This window comes from Marmota marmota, unplaced genomic scaffold (genome assembly GCF_001458135.2).
Source record: "Marmota marmota marmota unplaced genomic scaffold, marMar, whole genome shotgun sequence".
Taxonomy (NCBI): domain Eukaryota; kingdom Metazoa; phylum Chordata; class Mammalia; order Rodentia; family Sciuridae; genus Marmota; species Marmota marmota.
In genome coordinates this window covers 33,248,849-33,271,037 of record NW_025999990.1, presented here as the reverse complement: position 1 = coordinate 33,271,037, position 22,189 = coordinate 33,248,849, and the positions used below count along the sequence as shown (strand labels likewise).

Here is a 22,189-nt window from a genome sequence, read left to right as displayed (position 1 = left end):
GCTGCCTCAATTCCACTTTTTCTATAGGTCTGTGGTTATCTGATTTTGCATGGTGTGGTGATTTTTAGGAATACATACGTTGGGTGATAATAGAATTGTGTTATAATAAATCTTGTAATAGATCTTTCAGAGTCTGTATGTATTCACTTTTCCAAGTCTACGAATCTACATTTCTGTGTCATTCAAAAGAAAGTTGGTATAGACATTTAGTTAAAGTAACCTTATGAGAGGTATTTTCATGTGGATAAAAAAACAACCATGAACTTTATATTCACTCTTTAGTCAAACTGAAGTCAGTGGCAGGGGCATGTGCAAACTGCAGTCTTGTCTCTTTTTTTTTTTGGTACCAGGGATTGAACTCAGGGGCACTTGACCACTGGCCACATCCACATCCACATCCCCATCCCCAACCCTTTTTTGTATTTTTATTTAGAGACAGGGTCTTAACTGAGTTGCCTTGTGCCTCGCCGTTGCTGAGGCTGGCTTTGAATTTGAGATCCTCTGCCTCAGCCTCCCAAGCTTCTGGGATCATAGGTGTGCACCACCACGACCAGCAGTTTGTTTTCTTAAAATTGAAACATGTCATCCTAGGATCATTCCTAATGGTTAATTAATTCCAAAAGAGTGAATTCTGTTATATTGGTGAAACTGATGATTTTTACAGTTCTGTCAATATGAAGTATAAATCTCATTCTGGAGATTGTGAGGTCCAAGATTGCCGCAGTCTGGCTGGGCACAAAAACCACGAGCCACTCAAACAGGAACAAATTTTATTTTTGAAACTCCCCCGGAATTCCCTCCTACCGCACTTCCCCAACCAATGGGAACTCTCCAGGAGTCCCCTAGCAGGCAGAGGTGGACAGCAGGGGTCTAATATCCATTTGAATGCAGATCTTAACATAATCATATCATCTCAATGGCTTGTTGGCGTCACCTTTCAACCAAAAATGCCATGCATCATTACTACTTGGCTATGGCTCTTAGCACAAGATGGCAGGGCTGCATATTATGAGGGTCTTCTTGCTGGTGGAGATAGTTCCAAGGCCACTGAGGGTAGTGAATGACAAGAGGGGTGCCTGGGAACTTTTATTTTTTGATAGGCATAGGATCACAAATTAATGAAAAAAAATGACTAATTAAGATAGTTTGGGGGCAGCTTTGCATGAAACCACTGCATACATGTTTTTCAGATGGATTAAAAAATGAAGGGCAAAGCTTTAACTTTTTAGTAAGAAATGCGGGGAATGTCTTATCTTGAAATAGCAAACTCCTTAAGAAAGCTAAATCACGAACTGAAATTTTAGGGAAGAGTGATGAATTTAGACTATATTAACATTTAAAAATTTTTTATATCAGAGGATCACAGACAATGTTAAAAGACAAATGATAGAATAGTGATGTGGTCTGTTCAAGTACAACAGATTGTATCAGATAGGTTTTTACATGTTTTTTTTTTCCCCCCACTCAACATTAATGTTTCATCCCATCATCAAAAGGCATTGGAAGCAAAGTATACTAAAAGTAATTGAATGTAACAAGCCACACAGAATGCGCAACAACTATCTTCTTGGTTTAGTTGGTCTTGAGTTCTTGGAATACCTATTGCATTTTTGCCTTTCCTTTGTGCATTTTACTCTGCTTTCATAATTTATTAGCTCTAACTATTTATTCCTCTGCCCCTTTTTAAAGTTCAGGGTAAAGTGTTTATTAGGAATGTAGTACTTTATAAAGCTTTAGTGTGGAGCTATACAGAATGCAAATATTTTCAGTATTTCATATGTTGTGTAATATCAGAAATGTCTAAAGTATGTACAGCAAATGATTTTAATTTGGGATTTAATTTGGGATTCTAGGTTGTTGATCATTTTCTGTCAGAACTTTGAGCATCATTCCATTCTTTTGTCATCTGTAATTGCTCATGAAGTATGATGCTGATCTAATTTTCATTCCTTGGTAAATGGTCTATCTTTTACTCCCTCTTGGAAAGCTATTGGAAGTTGAAAAAAGATTATTTAAAAGTTTCCAGTGATCTGTGTAGGTATGAGTCTTTTAAAATTCATTGTACAGGTTATTCACTTGTCTCTTGTTCTTTTTTTATTTAAAAAAAAATATTTATTTTTTAGTAGTAGTTGGACTCAATGCCTTTATTTTATTTATTTATTTTTATGTGGTGCTAAAGATTGAACCCAGGGCCTCACACATGCTAGGTGAATGCTCTACCGTGAAGCCACAACCTCAGCTCCCAGTTGTCTCTTATTCTGCAGACATGTTTGCTTACTGCTGGACTCTGACATTCTTTTTTTTTTAAGAGAGAGAATTTTAATATTTATTTTTTAGTTTTCGGCGGACATAACATCTTTGTTTGTATGTGGTGCTGAGGATTGAACCCGGGCCGCACGCATGCCAGGCGAGCGCGCTACCGCTTGAGCCACATCCCCAGCCCCCCCCCTTTTTTTTTGCAAATTANGTTTTGAACAACCCACAATAAAAAATTAAAAAAAAAAAATTAATTGCTATTTCACTTTATTTCTTGCATTTGATTCCATCTTTTTTATGCACAATTCTCTCTTAGCAGTGAGTTTTGCTGATATGGACTTTGTTAACAGCTTCGATTCTGAATTTAAAGAGGAAGGTTTAGCTTAGTGATAGTGTTACCTTCATCTCTAAATATTATCTCTCTTTTATAGCTTTGGTAGACGTAGCTTCCATAACAGTACTTAAGTCTTGGTTCCTTTTCTCTTACTCTTAAACTCCTTTGAATTGTATATGTTTAAATTATTTCTTTAGTACTCTTCCACCTTGTCTGCTCTTCATATTCCCTCCAATTTCAAGATCATATTTCTAATTGTTTACTGGATATTGTGCATTGAGATTATTTTTGTGGTACTTTGAAATTAACACTTATACTTTCTATGCCAGATAATTCTTCCAATATTTATTAACTTGGTGAATAGAGTCACCTTTTACTCAGTCTTCCAAGTTAGAAATCCTACCTTTCTCTCCTACAACTAATTATAATTTTTTTTTTTTTTTGTACCTGGAATTGAACCCAGGGGCCACTGAGCTACATTTGCAGACCTTTTTACTTTTTTTTCTTTTGAGATAGGGTCACACAGAGTTTCTGAGACTGTCCTTGAACTTGTGATCCTCTTATCTCAGCCTCCAGAATCCCTGGGATTACAGGCATGCACCTCAGTGCCTGGCTTTTTTTTTTTTTTTTTAAACAGGAAGCTCTATCCAAATGCAGGCAAAAACATTAAGATAGTGGGATAGACAAAGGGGGGAATGAAGGGAAAGGAGGCTTGGGATAGGGAAAGACAGTGGAATGAATCTAACCTAACTTTATGTATATGAATATATCACAGTGAATTTCACCATCATGTACATCTATCATACACTAATTAAAAAAATAAATAGCAGAAATATCAATAGAGTATAGAGGGAAAGGAATGGGGGAGGGAGGAGGGCAGGGAAGTACTGGGAACTGAATTAGACCAAATTATTTCAATGCTTTTATAATTATGTCAAAATGAGTCCTATAGTTAGGTAAAAGAGCTAGTAAAAAAAAAAAAAGAAGTGTTTCTCTAAAACAGAGCTATTTGTGTTCCTCCCTTTTAAAACCTGTTTTAGTGAAGACCTTATTGTAGTTTAGACTGTTGTTTCTAATTATTGCTTATTTAAGTGAGGGAGCTATCTGATGCTTCCTTCCCTCTTTTTTTTCTTTTTTTTTAATATTTATTTTTTAGTTGTAGTTTGACACAATATCTTTATTTTATTTATTTATTTTTATATTTATTTTTATTTATGAAGTGCTGAGGATCGAACCCAGAGCTTCACACACACTAGGCAAGCGCTCTACCACTGAGCCACAACCCCAGCCCTTCTTTTTTTCTTTATAGTCCCTCAGGTTGAAGAATACAAATACTGAGCAAACAAAGTATTTAAATAAAAAACTTATTTAAAAATTATAAATCATACAGATAATAAATTTAAAATTTTTAGTTTAAACAAATTTGTAACATTATTTTATAATTTGAGCATTTATGCTTCTGGAGTTATCAAAGCTCAAATGGCACTTAAGACTTTTGGGGTACCCTAGGAACTTTGGTAAGTATTGATATATCGTGATCTGAAATGCTGAATAGTCATTTTCCAATATCTTCACTGTTACAGTTTTTATCTGGGATATATCCCTAAAAGCTCATTGGTTGGACAATGCAACAGTGTTCTAAGTTGGAAAGAGTGGATTATGGAGTTCTGACTTAAATCTACTTGATGTATAATATTTTGAATGTGTTGGTAACTGGGTAGGTGGAGTTTGCCTGGAGGAGGTAGCCACTTGGGGGTGCAGTCTTGGGGACTATGTCTTTCCTTGGCCCATTCCTCTCTGCTTCCTGGCTGCTATGAATTGAACAGCTTTCCTCCATCATGCCCCTCCACTATGGTGTTTTGTTTTGGAGCCTGCTAACCATGGACCAAATCTCTGAAACTGAGCCTCAAATAAACTTTTCTTCCTCTAAGTTGTTGTGAGTTGAGGTCACAGTGACAAAAAGTTGACTTAACACACTCAGTTATATTGGTTAATTTATTGACATTTTATAATTATGCATAATTATGGGCTATAATTAGATGCTTATTTTTATAATTTTTAAGACTAGTTTCTAGTTTAACAAGTGAAAACTGATGTCTTGGTCTTATTTGCTTTGCATTATTTTGATTCCTTGTTCTGGTGAATATTATTAGTGTTTTAATTTATGGTCTTAATTGATAATCACTTCTAATGTCTTTAATGATATTAGCTACTGTTCTACTGTTTGCACTTTCCTGACTCATAGTATTGAAATCATGTGAATAACTCAATTGTAAATATTTTTACTATTTTATGGATTAGGAAACTGATTTTAGAGGGGAAAAACGATTGTTCAGTACTACATAGTTAGGGAACTCAGATTCTCATTTTTTATTTCATTGTTCCCTCACTTTTATTGGTATAAATTAGTAATGTTGATACATTTGATCCCAAATATAGACACCTATATGGCAGAGCCAGGATAAGAGCCTGTGATTTATCTGGCTCTCTTAAAAGCAAAATGATCAAATGTGGTAATTAGTGTGATCAGAGGAGAATAAATTAAAATTTTATTTAGTTAGTTTGGTTCCACTTAGAATGTTGGCTGTGGATGTTAATGCTAGAAGTGTTCTTAAATATTTCTTAAATTGTATTCCTTTGTATATCATTGTGGGAAATTTTTATATTTCCTGACCACATAAGTTTGGGCAACCATTATGTTTTTCCTTAGCAGAGGAAACAGTCTGTTCTTCCAGCTTTGCTAATTAATCTATGTATTCTTATTTTGGTGGTGCTGGGGATCAAACTCACTGCCTCACTCATGCTAGGCAAGTGTTCTATCACTGTACTTTCTACTTCTAACCCTATGCAGTCTTGTTTAATAGACCTAATCATATTTTGTGGGAACATCTTGATATTATATCAGTTTGAGGCAAAAGATGATATGGTCCATCCTTTCAGTTTGTAAGGGGAGAAAATGGAGATCCAGTATAGGTGTGTTTCACACACCTGCTAAATGGCAGCGCCAGGATAAGACTCAGTTCTTCCTTTGTACCATGCTTCCTGTGATAATGTTACATAGTAATATTTATGTTTTCATATACTCTATTAAACAATTGTAAAGTAGATCTGTAGCTGCTTTTATGTTCTCATCTAATCTAGTTATTAGTCTTATTCTCTGAGAAATAACATATATAGTTCTTAAAATCCTGAGATGTACATATGAATAGCTTAATGTACTTAGCATAAATATTTGTCCAGAGTCACTTATTTAATCATAGAAATAAAAAGAGTACTTTTTTTCTGTAATTAACATGTCACAAATGTTTGATTTAGTTTCTGTAGAAAATGTTTCCTGACTGCAATGAGAGAAAGTGGAATACATTGTCCCCTGTGTCGTGGAAATGTGACTAGAAGAGAAAGAGCGTGTCCAGAACGGGCCTTAGATCTTGAAAATATCATGAGGAAGTTTTCTGGTAGCTGTAGATGCTGTGCAAAACAGGTAGAGTAAATGCTCTTTGAAAGTTAAAAATTCTACTCTGAAGTTTTCATTTGAGTGCTCTTGGTGGGTGCTTACACTGTTTTAAAGAGAAAGATATTATTTAGTTTTGGAATTGAGTAGAAAAGACCAAAAAAAGTTGTGGCTGTAGATTTTACTAGATTATAAGCTTATTGAGAACAGAGATTGAAAGATAAAATCTCTGAATTGTTATACTTTTTAGCATGGTATTTCTTGCAAATAGCTCATTAATTACTTGCAAAATTAATTGAGCACTTAGTTCATTTATACCCATTGTGGTGGATTTAATGTTTAAATAGTTTTTCTGACAATAGCATCAGTATTGCAGCTTTGTACATAGAAATGTTAATCATTCGGCCAAATTGAAGTCAACAAATTCTCTAGGGTCCTGCTTTATTTATGTATTTATCTAAGAAATCACAAAGTATTTGGCAGAAGACGTTGGTTAATTTTTAAGTAACAGGTAGAAAAATCAGGTGTTGGCAAATAACTGGCATTTCTTTTCTTTTTTTTTAACAGAGAGAGAGAGAGAATTTTAATATTTATTTTTTAGCTTTCGGCAGACACTACATCTTTTTTTGTATGTGGTGCTGAGGATCGAACCCAGGCCGCATGCATGCCAGGCAAGCGCGCTACCGCTTGAGCCACATCCCCAGCCCCGGCATTTATTTTCTTATCTGTAATGTATTGTTCTATTATTCAGAGAAGGTGTAAAATGATGTGGAGTAGCTAGACTTTGAGTAGATTTATGTGTCTATGGATTTTTTTCTGAAAACTAATAGTCAGTAAACAAAACTGTTACCATTTCATGCATGCACATAAATCAGATCTGTTTTTCTATGACTTTAAAGAAGGTGATAGAGCAATGGAGTGAAGCTGGAAAACATACTTGAGAGATTCTGGCTTTACTCCTCAGTGAGAAACTGAAAAATGTTTCATATATTGACCTGGGAACTTAATTTTTTTAAAAAATGCTTTCTATTTGTGCTATAAGTAGTTAAATAAAGAAATGCCTAATAGAATGAGACAACTTCTTAGTACTTTTGACTTTTTTAATATTAGTAGTATCATCATCTCAAGTATAAAATTATTTGTTGATATTTTTTGCTGTGACTTTATAGAAGTAAGGTCAGCACCTAATAGAAAGGTATTACCTATTTTCAACTCTTGCTTAAGAATTAAATAATATTTTTTAAAAATATGTTTTCATATACTCTTTATTTAAATGAATTTAATCTTGTTTAATTTCATCATTTATTTTAATCTTTTTTCTCGTTGAGAGTATCAAATGTTGTGTTTTTTTTTAACTAAAAACATTTTAATCTATTTACAGATTAAATTCTATCGTATGAGACATCATTATAAATCTTGTAAGAAGTATCAGGATGAATATGGTGTTTCTTCTATTATTCCAAACTTTCAGATATCTCAAGATTCAGTAGGGAATAGGTAAGCAACCTTTGTTGTTAAAAGTATAATTTTTATAATTGAAATGGGAATTGTTTGGGGAACTAGGATTTTTTTTTATCATTTGTATTTTTAAAGTAAAATATACTATTAAAACATTTTCCTTCAAAATTTTTGATAAAAATGAAAAAGTTATTTGAAAAGTAAGTTTTATTTTAGTGATATAAAATATTTAAATTTTGGTGTTTTTTTTTTTTTTTTTTTTTAATTTTGAACTGGGGATTGAACTCAGGGGCACTCTACCACTGAGCTATATACCAGTTTTTTATTTTGAGACAGGGTCTTAATAAATTGCTGGGACTGGTATCAAACTTGAGTCCTACTGCCTCAACCTCCAAAATCGCACTAGAAGCAATACTTTAAAATTAAAAACTTTTTTTTTGTTTTTTTTTTTTAAATGCTGCTGATACAGTATTCAAAGCTTAGATGCAGGTTCACTTTGTTTTGATGATTATTGTGACTGGAAAAGATACCTTCCTATAAAAAATGTAGATTTCAAATGGAGATATGTCATATAAGTTCAAATTACTAAAATTTTTAGTTCTGTTCACTAAATATCAAAAGGGCTTTTATTGACATTTTCATCTTCCCTGATAAAAACTGTTAAAAATCAACCAGAAATTGTTATATTTTCAAGGGGAACATTCAAAATTCATTGATTTTATTTATGTAGGAGATTTTTTAACTGATTAGAAAGACCTGTTACCAAGTTGAGTTTGAGTGTTTTTTAAACAATACAGAGGTAGAGTCTCCCTGTATTGCCCACACTGGCTTCCAGCTCTTGGGTCCAAGCAGTTCTTCTGCTTCAGCCTCCTGAGTAACTAGAACTACAAGTGTGCCCCACTTGAGATTTTTAAAAAATAGGTGTCACATACTGATTTTGGTCACAAAAATCATACAATGTTTCCTTAATAATTGTATTCTTCATAGTTTGAGTTTATTTTAAAGAGCAATTTTTTTTAGTGTTTTTGTTGTTAAAATGCCACCTTTACTGGAACAGACAGATTAATATCTGTCAAATATATGCAAAATACTCTTTTAAAAGTTTTTTATTGGGCTGGGGTTGTGGAGCAACAGTAGGGTGCTTGCAAGACCTGGATTTGATCCTCAGCATCACATAAAAATAAATAAACAAAATACAGGTATTGTGTCCAACTACAACTAAAAAATAAATATATTTTTTAAAAAAGTCTTCTATTTGGGTATGTAATTCAACTGCGTGTGGAGAGGTGGTTATCTTCACAGAGGGTGCCTTTTCATTGAGTATATATTGTTAAATGCAACTTTATTTTGAAAAATTTAAAAAAGACCATCTGTTAGGTAGGTGATACACTATTGTTTGTCTTTTTATAAAAGAAAATTGAATAGTAAGATTTTTTTGTTTGTTTGTTTAAGTTCAACAACCCTTAAGTTTAGGGTTGAGATATAGAGCAAACCTCTTGTCCTATCTTGCTACCTATCTCTTTACTATTAAGATTTCTACGTTTGAAGGACCTTGCTTTTATAAAATTGACCAAATGGGTGAAATTCTCTCTCACATAAGTGGCAATTCCCATATGGCATGTCCATTCTTCCTTTACGATTTCTCTAATATTTTATACGACACATGACTGACAAGTGAAGAGAAGATATCAAGATGTTGTATATGTTAAATATTAGTGAAGTTTGGGAGTCAAATATAAGTGTAGTAAATAAGTATTTTCTTAAGCCTACTCCGTTTTGGAGGCCACAACCTTAAACAGTATCCTACCACATGTCAAAAAGTTGATGAATTTTTGAAGTCTATCCATGTTTAAAATCTTACTGGTAGAGGTAGAGGAGTAGGATTTAAGGTAATTGCAAAATTGTCTAATCTGTACTTTTGTGACTGCATACTAATATTAAAAGACATGAATAAGAACCTAATAAGCAGTTCTGTCTTAATTTGTTTGAAAAGTAATTACCATAATTATTGTATGTTCAGAACATTTGAAATTTATTAACAGTTCAAGTTAACAAATCCCTGATGGTTTTATTACTTGAGGTTTTAACCATTTTCCCCCTGTGCTTATTAAGTAATAGGAGTGAAACATCCACATCTGATAACACAGAAACTTACCAAGAGAATACAAGGTAAGCTTTTTAAAAATTTTGCTAATTTAGCAGGTAATATCTATTATTTATTAAATAATAAATTTGTAAAATAAATTTTTATTTACTTAAATCAACTTAACAACTAGAAGTTGTTAGTTTAAGAAATAAACAGTATAATTTTTGTTTTTAATAATTTCATTAAATTTAGAAAGTTTAGCTATTCTCTTTGACTGTGGTTAAATTTCTTCCAAGCATGATTCATATAGAGTTTTCAATGTTGAATTGTTCCTTGATGACTTTGAGAGGTATCAAAACCTAATAATGCTTGATCCTCAGATTGTTTTGAAGTGCTTTATTCTAGTGATCAATGTGTCTTTTTGCTTTATCTGTAAATTTTGTATGTTTAATTCCTAGGACCTGGATTATATTAAAGATATAATTTATTATTATTATTTCTACTGAGGATTTAACCCTGGCATGCTTTACCACTGAGCCCTAGCCCACTTCTTTTTATTTTTTATTTTGAAAACAGGGTTTTTTCTAAGTTGCTCATGGCTGGTCTCAAAGATGAGATTCTACTGCTTCAACCTTCTGAGTTAATGTGATTACAGGCATGGGCCTTTGTGCCTGGCTAAAGGTATAATTTTGGTAGAAATCTTAGAAGTTTTAAATTTTAGCATCAGACACTGGTGCATGCCTATAATCCCAGTGACTCAGGAGGCTGAGGAGGATCACAAGTTCAAAGCCAACCTCTGCAGCTTAGTGAGGCCCTAAAAAAATTTTCAAGGAACACAAGAGTGACATCTATTAGCTTCATATTAATGCTTGATTCTAAAAATTTGGACTTAACTACTTAAAAAAAGCTAAGTCTTTTTGTTGTTATTGTTTTGATCTAGGCAGACTCCATGAAAAAAATTTAATACTATTTCTGTTAACTGAGTTTGTTTGAGAAGTTCTGTTCTAGATCATTTATTGAAAACATTTTGAAAATGTGAGAATCCTTCAATAGTCTAATGATTATAACTTTAAAAAAATAAGCTCACATTAGTCAAAATATAGTAGAGCTAATTTTTTTGTTACGGTATTGAATTAAATATGCTTCATTTACAATTGTTTTGTAGTTCTGGGAATCCCACCTTTAAGTGTCCCTTGTGTCAAGAGTCAAATTTTACTAGACAGCGTTTACTTGATCACTGTAACAGTAACCACCTATTTCAGATAGTTCCTGTGGTAAGTACATGTTTAAGATAGTCTTCTTAAAGTATGCTGCTCCATTTATTTTACTTTATGTATGCAAAAGGGAAGGCCATTGATATAAATTGGGATATAGAGCATTATCAGTAAGGTAGATTTTTGTCAATAAATGATTGATAAATCAAATTTTATTTGAGCCAAAATGAAATTTTTAGAAATCCAAGGGATATGCTTATTATGAGATAGGATAGGACAGCCTGGAGAAGAGTAAAGTGATGAATGAGGTGAACAGGAAATTCATTGTTAAACAGTGACAGAACCTAAATCTGTTGGGTCCTTTCAGTTTTTTTCTCTATAGGATGTAGATGACAGGGTCCAATCAGGTGGATTTGTTGAAAGAATAAACCCAACAGGTATTTTTTAAAAAATATTTATTTTTTAGTTGTAGTTGAACTCAGTATCTTTATTTATTTTTTTTATGTGGTGCTGAGGATCGAACCCAGGGCCTCGCATGTGCTAGGCGAGCGCTCTACTGCTAAGCTACAACCTCAGCCCCCCAGCAGGTATTTTAAATTCTAAACCTTTGCAGAATCTGATACATGAATGCATAAAGCAAGGAAGGAAAAGAACAATACTTTCTTTTTGATGCATACAAATCATTTTGATGTCATTTTGAGGGTGAGTTAGAAAGTGATGAGACCTTTTCAGTGAATGAAGAAAATAAAAGAGTAGCAGTGTGCAGGATTCCAACATTGTGTTAATGGTCTCAGAACAGCTTATTTTGAACACAGTTAATAAGTGATTTTAACTGTGGCTAATGGAATAGAATGAACAGAACTGGAAGAGATATTTCTTTTTTAGCTAAGCTTTTTGTGTGTGTGTGTGTGTGTGGTCCTGGGGATTAAACCCAGGGCTTTGTGCATGCGAGGCAAGCACTCTGCTAACTGAACTATATAGATATCCCTGCCCATAAGCATTTTGATACGTAAACATTCTCTTCAGAAATAAGAATAGGAGGAAAATTTATCAGTAAAAACTTGTAGATATTTTTAAGCTTAGTGGATTACTAGAAAAATTTGTGAAAAAAGCATGCCCCAATAACTATCGAGAATTCCTTCCAACTCTTGCATACCTACTTTGCTTTTTTAGAAGGGGGTCAGTTTCTGTTAAATAGTAATGCCAAGAAGTCTTCAGGAAATCTCATATATAAGAAATTACACTTAGTTTTATATTGAATTAGCAATTTTTATTCATTTCTGCTTAATAGTCACTCTATTGTAAGCTTTGACTAGAGTCCAGTTACAAAAGTTCCTTTTTATATTATTTAGTATGTCATCCATTTGCTTTTAAAGATGTACTTCATTAAAATTTTAAGAATGCAATTTAAATTTCATAATTCACATAATTTTCATTTTACATGTAAATGAAGCTAATAATATCATGGTATTATGTAGATCGAATGAGATTATTTACTACATAGGCAATTAATGATAACTATCATTACTGTTGGTGTTTTTATAGACTCTGTGTTTCTATTGAAATAATTGTGTAATTGGAAATTAAGTAATAGAATATAAAAGGTCTCTTATTGTATTAGTGCATTTTTTAAGGTACTTTGGGAAATAATCTAGTTATGAAATCTGGCCTTTAGAAATGTTTTTCTTCAAGGGCTAGAAGTGTAGCTTGGTGGTAGAAGGCTTCCCTAGCAGGCTTGAAGCCCTAGGTTGGATACCAGCATCATTAAAATAAAAGGAAATACTTTTCAGATATTTCAGTTTTTTTTTTTTTTTTTTTTAGAGCACTGAAGTACAGCAAATATTGCAATAAAACAAGTCACACAAAATATTTGATTTTCCATTGTATATAAAAGCTTATTATTATGTGTTTACTGTGTCAAAATAAAAAACAATGTGCATAGCTTAGTTTAAAAATCTTTTTTTGCAAAAAAAGTGTAAGCAGATATTATTTGAACTTTTGGAAAAATGGTGCCAATAAAAGTTGCTTAAACCTTCCATTATATAAAGTTTGATTGTTTTCATAATTTTTTTATATAAAACAATCTGTTTTTCATAGACATGTCCTATTTGTGTGTCTCTTCCTTGGGGAGATCCTAGCCAGATTACTAGAAATTTCGTTAGTCATCTAAATCAAAGACATCAGTTTGATTATGGAGAATTTGTGGTAAGTAAATTCTTTTAATAAAGTACTATTTAAATATTCAAGTTAAATTATTTTTTCAATCTAGACTTGGGGTTTTCTTTGTTTGTTTTGTACTAGGGATTGAACACAAGACATTCTACCACTGAACTACATTTCCAGCCCTTTTTAGTTTTTGTTTTGAGATGGTCTCACTAAAAGTTGCCAAGGCTGGTCTCAAACTTGAATTCCACCTGTGTTGCTGGAATTTTAAACATGCATCTCCATGCCTGGCTAGACTTGAATTTGAGTCAAGCTGTTATACCATATTGGTTAGATATATAGCAAGTTCTTTTATTTTTGCTGATAACATTGGCAAACTTTTAGATTATAGATATACTAATTGAGGTACAATTGGTACAACATATGAAAGGATATATTTATCATATACTATAAGTTGTTGTTAAACCTACTATTAGAGATTTCTCCACATCTAGCACATGAAACTTTTTTTTTTAATGGAGGAGCTTAAGTATTAGGCAAAGCCAGGTTGATTACTTAGGAAAGTGAGCAATGAAGTTACATAATTTAAAAATGGCTCCTTAAAGAAAAACTGTGGGGTTAATTTCTCTTTCCTGAATGTGTCATAGTTTTTTAAAATTAGTTAATGACTTCTGTGTTAAATGTGACATTACGTTTTATTCATCTCCAGTGTAATTGAGACGTTATTTAATTCAGCATTAATCCTGACAAAAAAATGACTATTTTCTAGTTTAGGTAATAAAACCAGACATGTACCGTTCTCACAGGGGGTGTGAACAAAATTTACATTTTTCTTTTCTCTCCAGTTTTGAAATTATATAACCCCTCCCTCATCCCCCACCCCCAGCCCTGCTGCCCCCATATCTTCAGTATTAGAGATTGAAACCAAGGGTGCTGTACTAATGAGCTCCATTCCCTCTTCATTTTTAATTTGAGAGGGTTCTGCTAAGTTGCTCAGGCTGATATTGAAAATGTGATCCTCCTGCTTCAGACTGCTGAGTCTCTAGGTGTGAGCCACTGCATCCAGCTGAAATTGCATTCTTGATAAATGGGTTTTTTGTTGTGTTTTTGAGGAACTGGCATTTTTGGTGGCCCTTTCAAAACAATTCAGATATACATAAAAATCACTGTTTCATTAGCAATTTTATGAAGTACTTGTAGATTATTATTCTCATCCTAGGAAAGGTTACTGTGTCTGGAAGACTATTTGGAAAAATGAAAATCTGTTTAGTGAGCTACTTTTGGTCTAATTGTTGTATTGTTTTACCTTGCTATTGAAAACTATGATTTTAATTATTCGATGCTGTTATTTCTTTGGGCAAATTTATTGATTATGATTGTAGGTTACAATTAAGCATAGTTTTGATTAATGATTGGAAATATATATTTCATTCTCTGTTGATCTTATTAGTCCTAAATAATTTACAGTTGAACTTAATTTTAATTAAAGCTGAAGTATTTAGATCTTTTAATCTTTTATCTATTTATTTTTTTCACACTGGAATTTGAACTTGGGGGTGCTCTACCACTGAGCTACATGCACAGCCCTTTTTATATTTTGCTTTTATTTTGAGATAGTATCTCACTAAGTTGCCCAGGCTAGCTTCAAGCTTGTGATCTCCCCACCTCAGCCTCCTGAGTTGCTGAGATTACAGATAGGTGCCATTAAATCCATCTTAATCTTATATTTGCAAGTATACTATGTGTTGTACATAAATTGTCCTGAATGTAATGTACATCAAGATCAGTAATATACTGGATAAATGTGGAATAGTTGAGTATTTTCTTATTGACTACTTAATGTTTTGTGTGTGTGTGTGTGTGTGTGTGTGTGTATGTGTATGTGTGTGTTCTAGAATCTTCAGCTAGATGAGGAAACCCAATATCAAACTGCTGTTGAAGAATCTTTTCAAGTAAACATCTGAAGCCTGTAGACATCTCTACATCTTTGTACCTGCAAGTGCCATCTTTAAGGGGAAAACTACACAAAGTCACCGTTTCAGTAACTTGATGTGTATATTAATAAAAGTAATTCAGTCTATTGTTTTAAATTTTTTAATTGAAAAATAAAGGTTGGGCCACCTAAAAACTTCATCTTCTTGACAAGTTAAAAAATGAAAGTTAACATTACTTTAAAAGCATAAAAAGGATTATATCTCAGTAATGTAGTGAAAAGGGAATCCCTGTTGTACTCTTATCTTTTTTTATATTACATATTTTTGAATTTTTCATTATTATTATGTTGCTTTTGAAATTTGGTGCAGTTTTTCCTATTTATTGTACACAGGTATCACACAGTAGCAAATTCTGAAAGACGTGATTGATATAAACGTAACAAATCTGAGCCAGTTGTCAGAGTTGCAGAATGAAAACTTGAAGTGCTAAATGGAAGAATCCAAAGGAAATTTTTTAAACACAGATTATAGCTGAAGTATTCAACTATAAGAAAATTGTATTTATATAACATTTAGTATTTTTGAAAACTAGTGAGATTTCTTTAATAATTTTAACTCTTTAAAAGTAAAAGTTCATTGCAAAGACATTTCCTTTTTGCTATTAGAAGGAAATATCAAGAAAAAAATTTATTTCTTTGGAGCAATTGGTAATTCAATCTTGTTTGTTTGACCAATTTGTAAGCTGAAATACCAAGCTGAATAACAATTGTTTTGCCACAGAATTTTCAATAGCCAGTGTTTCTCATTAGCTGAGATGAAACTTACTAGAAACTTTCAGTTGGTGATATATTCTACAGATATACTTAAATGAGAAATTTAAAGAAATTCAAAGCTAAAGATATATATGTACATATACTTTTGTATGTATATACATAACATACATATACATATATATCTTTGCATGCAGTTTGTCAGGTTATACAGAACTTTTATTAAGGATTTAAAAATGAACAAGCAATATAGGATTGAATTATCTGATTTGATTAAAATTTTGTATATCACCAAATTTTTTAAAAAAGTAACAAATGCTAAGTGATATAAGTTGGTTGCTATTACACCTTAAAAATTGAGTTTACACACAATTACCTATTTATATGGTGCTCATTTGTTATTCTCAAAAATAATGCGTGACTATGAGGGTAGTGAAAATAGATTTTACCAGCCACAGTTTCACTACTTCAAAGTCAAAACTAAGTTTTTTTCTTAATATTGGGAATCATAAAGTATTTTGTAGAAGGGCCAAATCACAGAAAAAAAGGATAAAGTGAATTCACTGACATTCCATACTAATACACAATGTTTATGCTTTCTTTAAAATTACTAAAAGATCAAAATCTCAGAAGTAGTTTGCTGCTAATATATACATATATTGTATAAAAAGGTATATTTTGGTTTTCTTAAAACCCTTGTTGACTTTTCTACAGTGAACATTTTTTTAAACTTGATTTAATAAAAATGTTAATTTTAGAAGTGAAGTTTTGTAAAAACCTTTTTCAGTCAAACAGCAATGACTTTATTTATAGATAGTAATAACAATCACACAGAAAGCCATACATCTTAATGCCTTTGTTCTGTTATTCTAAGAGTAATGTTTACTGTATGCTTTAACATTTTTTTCTGCAGCTAACATGAGTGTAATTTTAGGAACAGCAGGATGAGTTCTTTTTAAAGATACTTTCGACCATAGTTTTTTTCCAGTTTAAAGCAATAATTTAGTAGTTTCTTTCAAAGTTTAACGGGTCCCGTGTATGTCAACTTAAACCATTCTGAAATTTGCAAACTTCTTTAAAGGAAAATTGTTGGTAGAGATCATCTTGATGAAATTGTATTTTGAAGTTTTGTGAATGAGTTAAATATTAATAGTCTTGTGTGTTTTACATATAAGCTTTTTCATAAGGAAAATATTGACTTTGGTATTTGCTTTTCTCTGGGAGTTCAAGTATAGAAATAATTGTTTAAAATAGCCCCTCCATTTGTCACTGGGTTGGAAGTAGGGATAAACCTGTACACATTTAATTCATGGAAATTAAGTTCATGGGAAAAGTTTCTTATTTTAAATAATTTGTCAGGGTAAAGGAGGGAAGCTATTAATACTGATACCTAAATTTCACAGTACCACTTAGGAAAGCCTTTTCTTTAAACAAATTACAGTTTATGTTGTTCGTTTAAACAGAGTCTTATTTGAGATGTATTGCTTTATTTTTCAATTAAAAGTGGTTTTCTCCTACTGTGTGTCTAATGAAAATTTTATCCAGAGGCAAATATAACATCTAACTCTCGTAACTCACCCTGAAAGACACATAGATGATAACCCATTTTGTACGTTTTAAAAAAGTGAGTAGGCAAAAGTTATCACATGCTCATACTGTTGAATTTAACTTTATAAACCTTCCATCTATTTTAAATGTTAATAAACACATTATAAAGCTATTTTATGAAGTGTCTAGGTCATCTAGCAAGATTTTTTAAGCCCTGATAGGCAGAAAGCTAGTTAATTGGTTAATTAAATACCTTTATTTGGAGTAATTACTCTCAAGATACCAGGGCTATAAGAATCTATTGCAGGTACAATGTCATATGCCTATTGGGCTGCTTGGTAAGTACTACCTTTAGTAAACTATAACTTCTATGGAAACCCCTTAAGTCTACTACTAAATCCTTTTTAGAATGGGGTGCTATTTTAGTCTGTGTAGAAATGGTATGACCCAGAAAACGTGTGTGAAATTCATGATAGAAATAAAGCATGCACTCCATGCCACCTAGTGTACAATATATATTTTTTTTAATTCTGCAACACAGTTGCAGAAAATGAAGCATATGAGGAAGTTATATTAGAAAATTATGTGATTAAAGGGGGATTACAGGGAATGGGAAACCATGTTGCAGCACACATGCCACATGATCTTACCCCAACACCAAGTTAAATCTTAGGGAACAGAGAAGATAGACATTACACTCTGTCCCACTGGTGAAATGAGAAAGATAAATGGCAGTATTTTTTTTTAAATGGCTGTATTTTATTGTGTACTTATTAACTTGCATTAGATTATGCAGCTTTCTTGATAATGTTTTTTTCTTCTTTGATGCTGGGCTTTCTGCATACTAAGCATGTACTCATCACAGAACTGCATCCCTAACCCCTATATAACAGAAATTCTCCCCACCACCCTGGTCCTGGGGTTTGGTCCCAGGGGTACTCTACACCAAGCTACCCTCTTAGCCCTTTATTTTAAGACAGGTTCTTGCTAAGTTGAATAGGTTGGTCTTGAACTTGTGATTCTCTTGCCTCAGCCTCCCAAACTGCTGGGATTTCAGGTGTGTACCACTCTGCCTAGCTTGAACAGGATTTTTTTTTTTTTTTTTTGGTACCAGGGATTGAACCCTGGAGGAGTTTTACTATTGAGCTACATCCCCAGCCTTTTATAATTTTTGAGACAGTATCTTGCTAAGTTGCTTAGGGATGGCTTTGAACTTGTGATACTCCTCCATCAGCCTTCAGAGTTGCAGGATTACAGGTGTGTGCCCTCGTGCCCACTTTATAACAGGAGTTTTTAAGAGTCTGATAATGAAAGGTCCTATTGTGCAGGATTTAATATGATCAGGGCAAGGGAGTGAGTATGGAGTATGGGACACTGATAGATGAGATAGCCATTCACCAGAGGATATGGAGAGGAAAAACACAGGATGTGAGGGATACTGAAAGTGTAGTAAAATGAACAGTAACCTGAGTAATCACTCATTAAGGAAAATCACTACTGGAATCCCTTGAGTCCCCTTCCTATTTCTGGTCACAACTTCCACTGTCAGTACACAATCTGTAATAGCTCAGATGGTTTTTCCTCCTTTTATGCTTTCTATAAGTAGAAGTACAAAGTATTTTTAATCTAGCTACTTTTTGCTCAAGATTGTTTTTTGAGATTTTTCTCAGTTTTTTCCTTCCTTACAGCTACCTGCAGTAACTGTCCAGAATAGAAAAACGGTTTTTCTGAAGTTAGGTTTCAATGTTTGTGAAAATTGTATTCCATCCAATAATAGTTCATCTTGTTGACTCTGGGGTTGCCAAAGTAGGTAAAAATTGAAAACTGATCTTCCCCTTATAATCTCAGGAAAGGCAAGCGGAGAGTCTTATTAACCAAATGACCTTACACTGCTCTAACCTGACCTTTTCCATAAGCTGTTTTTATATGTTATGAAGGCATTTTTTTAGGGATAGGATTTATTCATTTGCAGTGCTGGAGTTTGAATGCAGACCCTTGATACAATGTAGGCATGTGTTCTACCCAGTGGAATGTGATTTTAAGTGTATAAGGACTAAATTTTTTAGGAATAGAAGCCAAAGCAAGTAAAAACTAAAGGGACTGCAGTAGAAAAGAACGAAAAGAGCTTTGTTGGGCGATTAGAACACAGAGCCTAATTTCTTGGGCCAGGCTGGTTTTGCTGATTCAACTTGTGGATATTTGTGTGGTTTTGGACAACTTTCTCGCCATTTATGTTTTCTGAGGGTTGAGTAATGTACAAAGAGCCTGCTACTTTATACCAACTGCATTTTTCTGTTTCCAGATAGAATTGATATATTACACCACAGTCATTTTTTAAAATGTTTTTGAAGCAGTTTTATGTTCACTTAGAACTAGAATTTCTTGGTCTCAGGAACCCTTTACACTTAGAAATCATTGAGAACTTCATAGAGGTTTTATTTTTGTGGGTATACTTGTATTTGAAATTAAGAAGATGAAAATATTTGTTGATTTAAAATAGCTCCTTGCATTACCATTGGTATTTTAATTTTAATTTTTCTGATCTTTTTCTTTTTTCAGAGCCTGGAATTTAACACACATGCTGTGAATCTTTTACCTATGCATGATTTTATAACTCTGTAATGGCCCCTCAGAAAATAGTGCACCGAGTTATGTGCATCTCCCAAATGTTAACACTTTTTATACTATATCGTATCACCACTGATCTTATCAGTTTTTAAAAATTGAGTAGTTGAAAACTAAAATTCTGATTTTTCCTTAATTTCGAATGTTATCATTGGTTAAAAAAAAAAAAAAAGGTTGTTTCCTTGCACAGCAGACTCATTGCTTTTAAATCCCAAATCTAAATAAACATGATTGTCAAACTCTTAAGTAAAAATGACCATGCCATGAAAAAAGGTGGTTGAGCTCACAACTCAAAACAGTTGAATAAGTACACTTCCTTGAGATAGACATCTCGCAGAGCAGGAAACATGCTTTGTTGTACATCCCATTTTGTCATGGGATATTTACCTACTTAAGGGTCAGATTTTGATATAAAGACATCATTGTTTCATCAAGGGCATTTTTAAGTGTAGATGCTTTTATACTTGTTGGTGAAGACTGATAGTAAATTTGATGCCTCTGACTTGATCCATTCAGCAGTGCAATTTTTTATTAGTGCATAAGTTACTCAAAATAGGTTCATTGTGCTATATTTGTATGTGCAGATAATTTGACATTTTATTCCCCAGTTCCTCCCCTTGCCCTCCCTCCCTCCCTCTCTCCCCTGAGTCCCTTCCCCTGCTCTACTGGTTTCCCTTCCATGAGATCTTCCTCAGTTCCCCCCTTTTTTTCTCTCTAGTTCCCACATATGAGAAAACATAACAACCATTGACTTTATTTTTAAAATATTTATTTTAGTTGTAGTTGGGCACAATATGTTTTTTTTATTTTTATGTGGTGCTGAGGATCGAACCCAGAGCCTCACACGTGCTAGGCAAGCACTCTACCACTGAGCTACATCCTCAGCCCAACCCTTGAGAGTCTAGCTTATTTTGCTTAACATGATGATCTCTCATTCCATTCATTTTCTTGCAAATGACATTTCATTCTTTGTAGCTGAATAGAACTCCATGATGTGTGTGTGTATATTTTCTATGGATACCTAGGCTGGTCTCTGTGTCTTCTGTTCATCTGTGTGGCTATTTATGCTGGTATCATGCTATTCCACAACTTGGTTATTGTGAGTTGAGTTGCTATACATGTGGATATGCATGTATCCCTTATAATATGCTGATGCTGACTTTAAATCGTTGGATAATACCAACAACTGATACAGTATAAGGTATAGCTGGTATGGTGGTTTCATTCCTATTCTTTTGAGGAAACTCCATACTAATTTCCACAGTGATTATACTAATTTACTTTCCCATCAATAGTGTATAACAGTTTATTTTTCCCTGTATTCTCGCCAGAATTGATTGTTGCTTAAATTCTCAATGGTTGGCATTTTCTCTGGAATGAGATGAAATCTCAGGGTAGTTTTGATTTACATTTCCATAATTGCTAAAGATGTTGAATATTTTTTCATTTATGTTGCATTTCTTTTAATGTCAATTTGGTTCATTTTGACAATTTATTGATTGGGTTATTATTTTTGGTGGGAAGTTTTTTTTTTTTTTTAGTTCTTTGTATATTTTGGATATTAATCCTCTGTTGAAAGAGTATCTGGCAGAGAGTTTCTCCCCTTCTGTAGGCTGTCTATTGATTACTTTGTTGTGCAGAAGCTTTTAAATTTAATGCTATGTCATTTATTAATTGTTAGTATTATTTCCTGAGCTTTAGGGTCCTATTGAAGAAATCGTTGCCTGCACCTATATGACCTATATGCTGAAAGGTGATTCTATGTTTTCTTCTAGCAGTTGTAAAGTTTCTGCTTTAATTTCTAGCACTCTCACCAATAGAAAAGAAGAAGTAAAATTATCACTGTTTGCATATGACATGATCCTATACTTAGAAGTGCTCTCACCATTTTGCATTGACTTTTGTGCAGGGTAAAAGGATCTAGTTTCATTCTTCTATATATGGATATCCAGTTTTCCCAGTACCATTTGTTTTAAAAAGCCCTTCTTTTCTTCAATGTATTTATTTGGTATTTTTGTCAAGAATCAGTTGACTGTATCTGCATGGGTTTGTCTTTGTGTCTTCTATTCTATTGGTCTGTGTGGCTATTTATGCTGGTACCATGCTATTTTAATATAATTTTGTATAATCATTTGTAGCATAGTTTGAAATCTGGTATTATAATGTCTCTTTCTCAGAATTGCTTTGACTATTCTGGGTCATTTTTTCTTCTAAATGAATTTTAGTACCTTTTTTTTTTTTTGTAACAAGGATTGAACTCAGGGGCGCTTAGCCACTGAGCCACAATCCTTAGCCGTTTTTTTTTTTTTGTTTGATTAGTAGATAGGTCGTGCCATGCATGTTCTTAGGA

The 22,189-nt window shown here is 33.0% G+C and overlaps 1 protein-coding gene across 2 annotated transcripts in view; it reads left to right on the top strand.

Moving 5' to 3' along the window:
- The window catches only part of Rnf138 (ring finger protein 138), a 29,785-nt gene extending 12,602 nt beyond the window's left edge, over positions 1-17,183 (top strand). The window contains exons 1-6 of one of the 2 annotated variants that reach the window (XM_015482204.2): positions 5,906-6,071; positions 7,423-7,538; positions 9,612-9,668; positions 10,751-10,859; positions 12,897-13,004; positions 14,858-17,183. In XM_015482204.2, coding sequence (XP_015337690.2) covers positions 5,934-6,071; positions 7,423-7,538; positions 9,612-9,668; positions 10,751-10,859; positions 12,897-13,004; positions 14,858-14,926 — 597 coding nt within the window. In that variant the 5' untranslated portion in view covers positions 5,906-5,933 and the 3' untranslated portion in view covers positions 14,927-17,183. Of the gene's footprint in view, positions 1-5,905; positions 6,072-7,422; positions 7,539-9,611; positions 9,669-10,750; positions 10,860-12,896; positions 13,005-14,857 lie in introns of those variants that run through there. The other variant, XM_048806389.1, reaches the window with a different exon arrangement.
- The last annotated feature ends 5,006 nt before the right edge of the window (positions 17,184-22,189 follow it).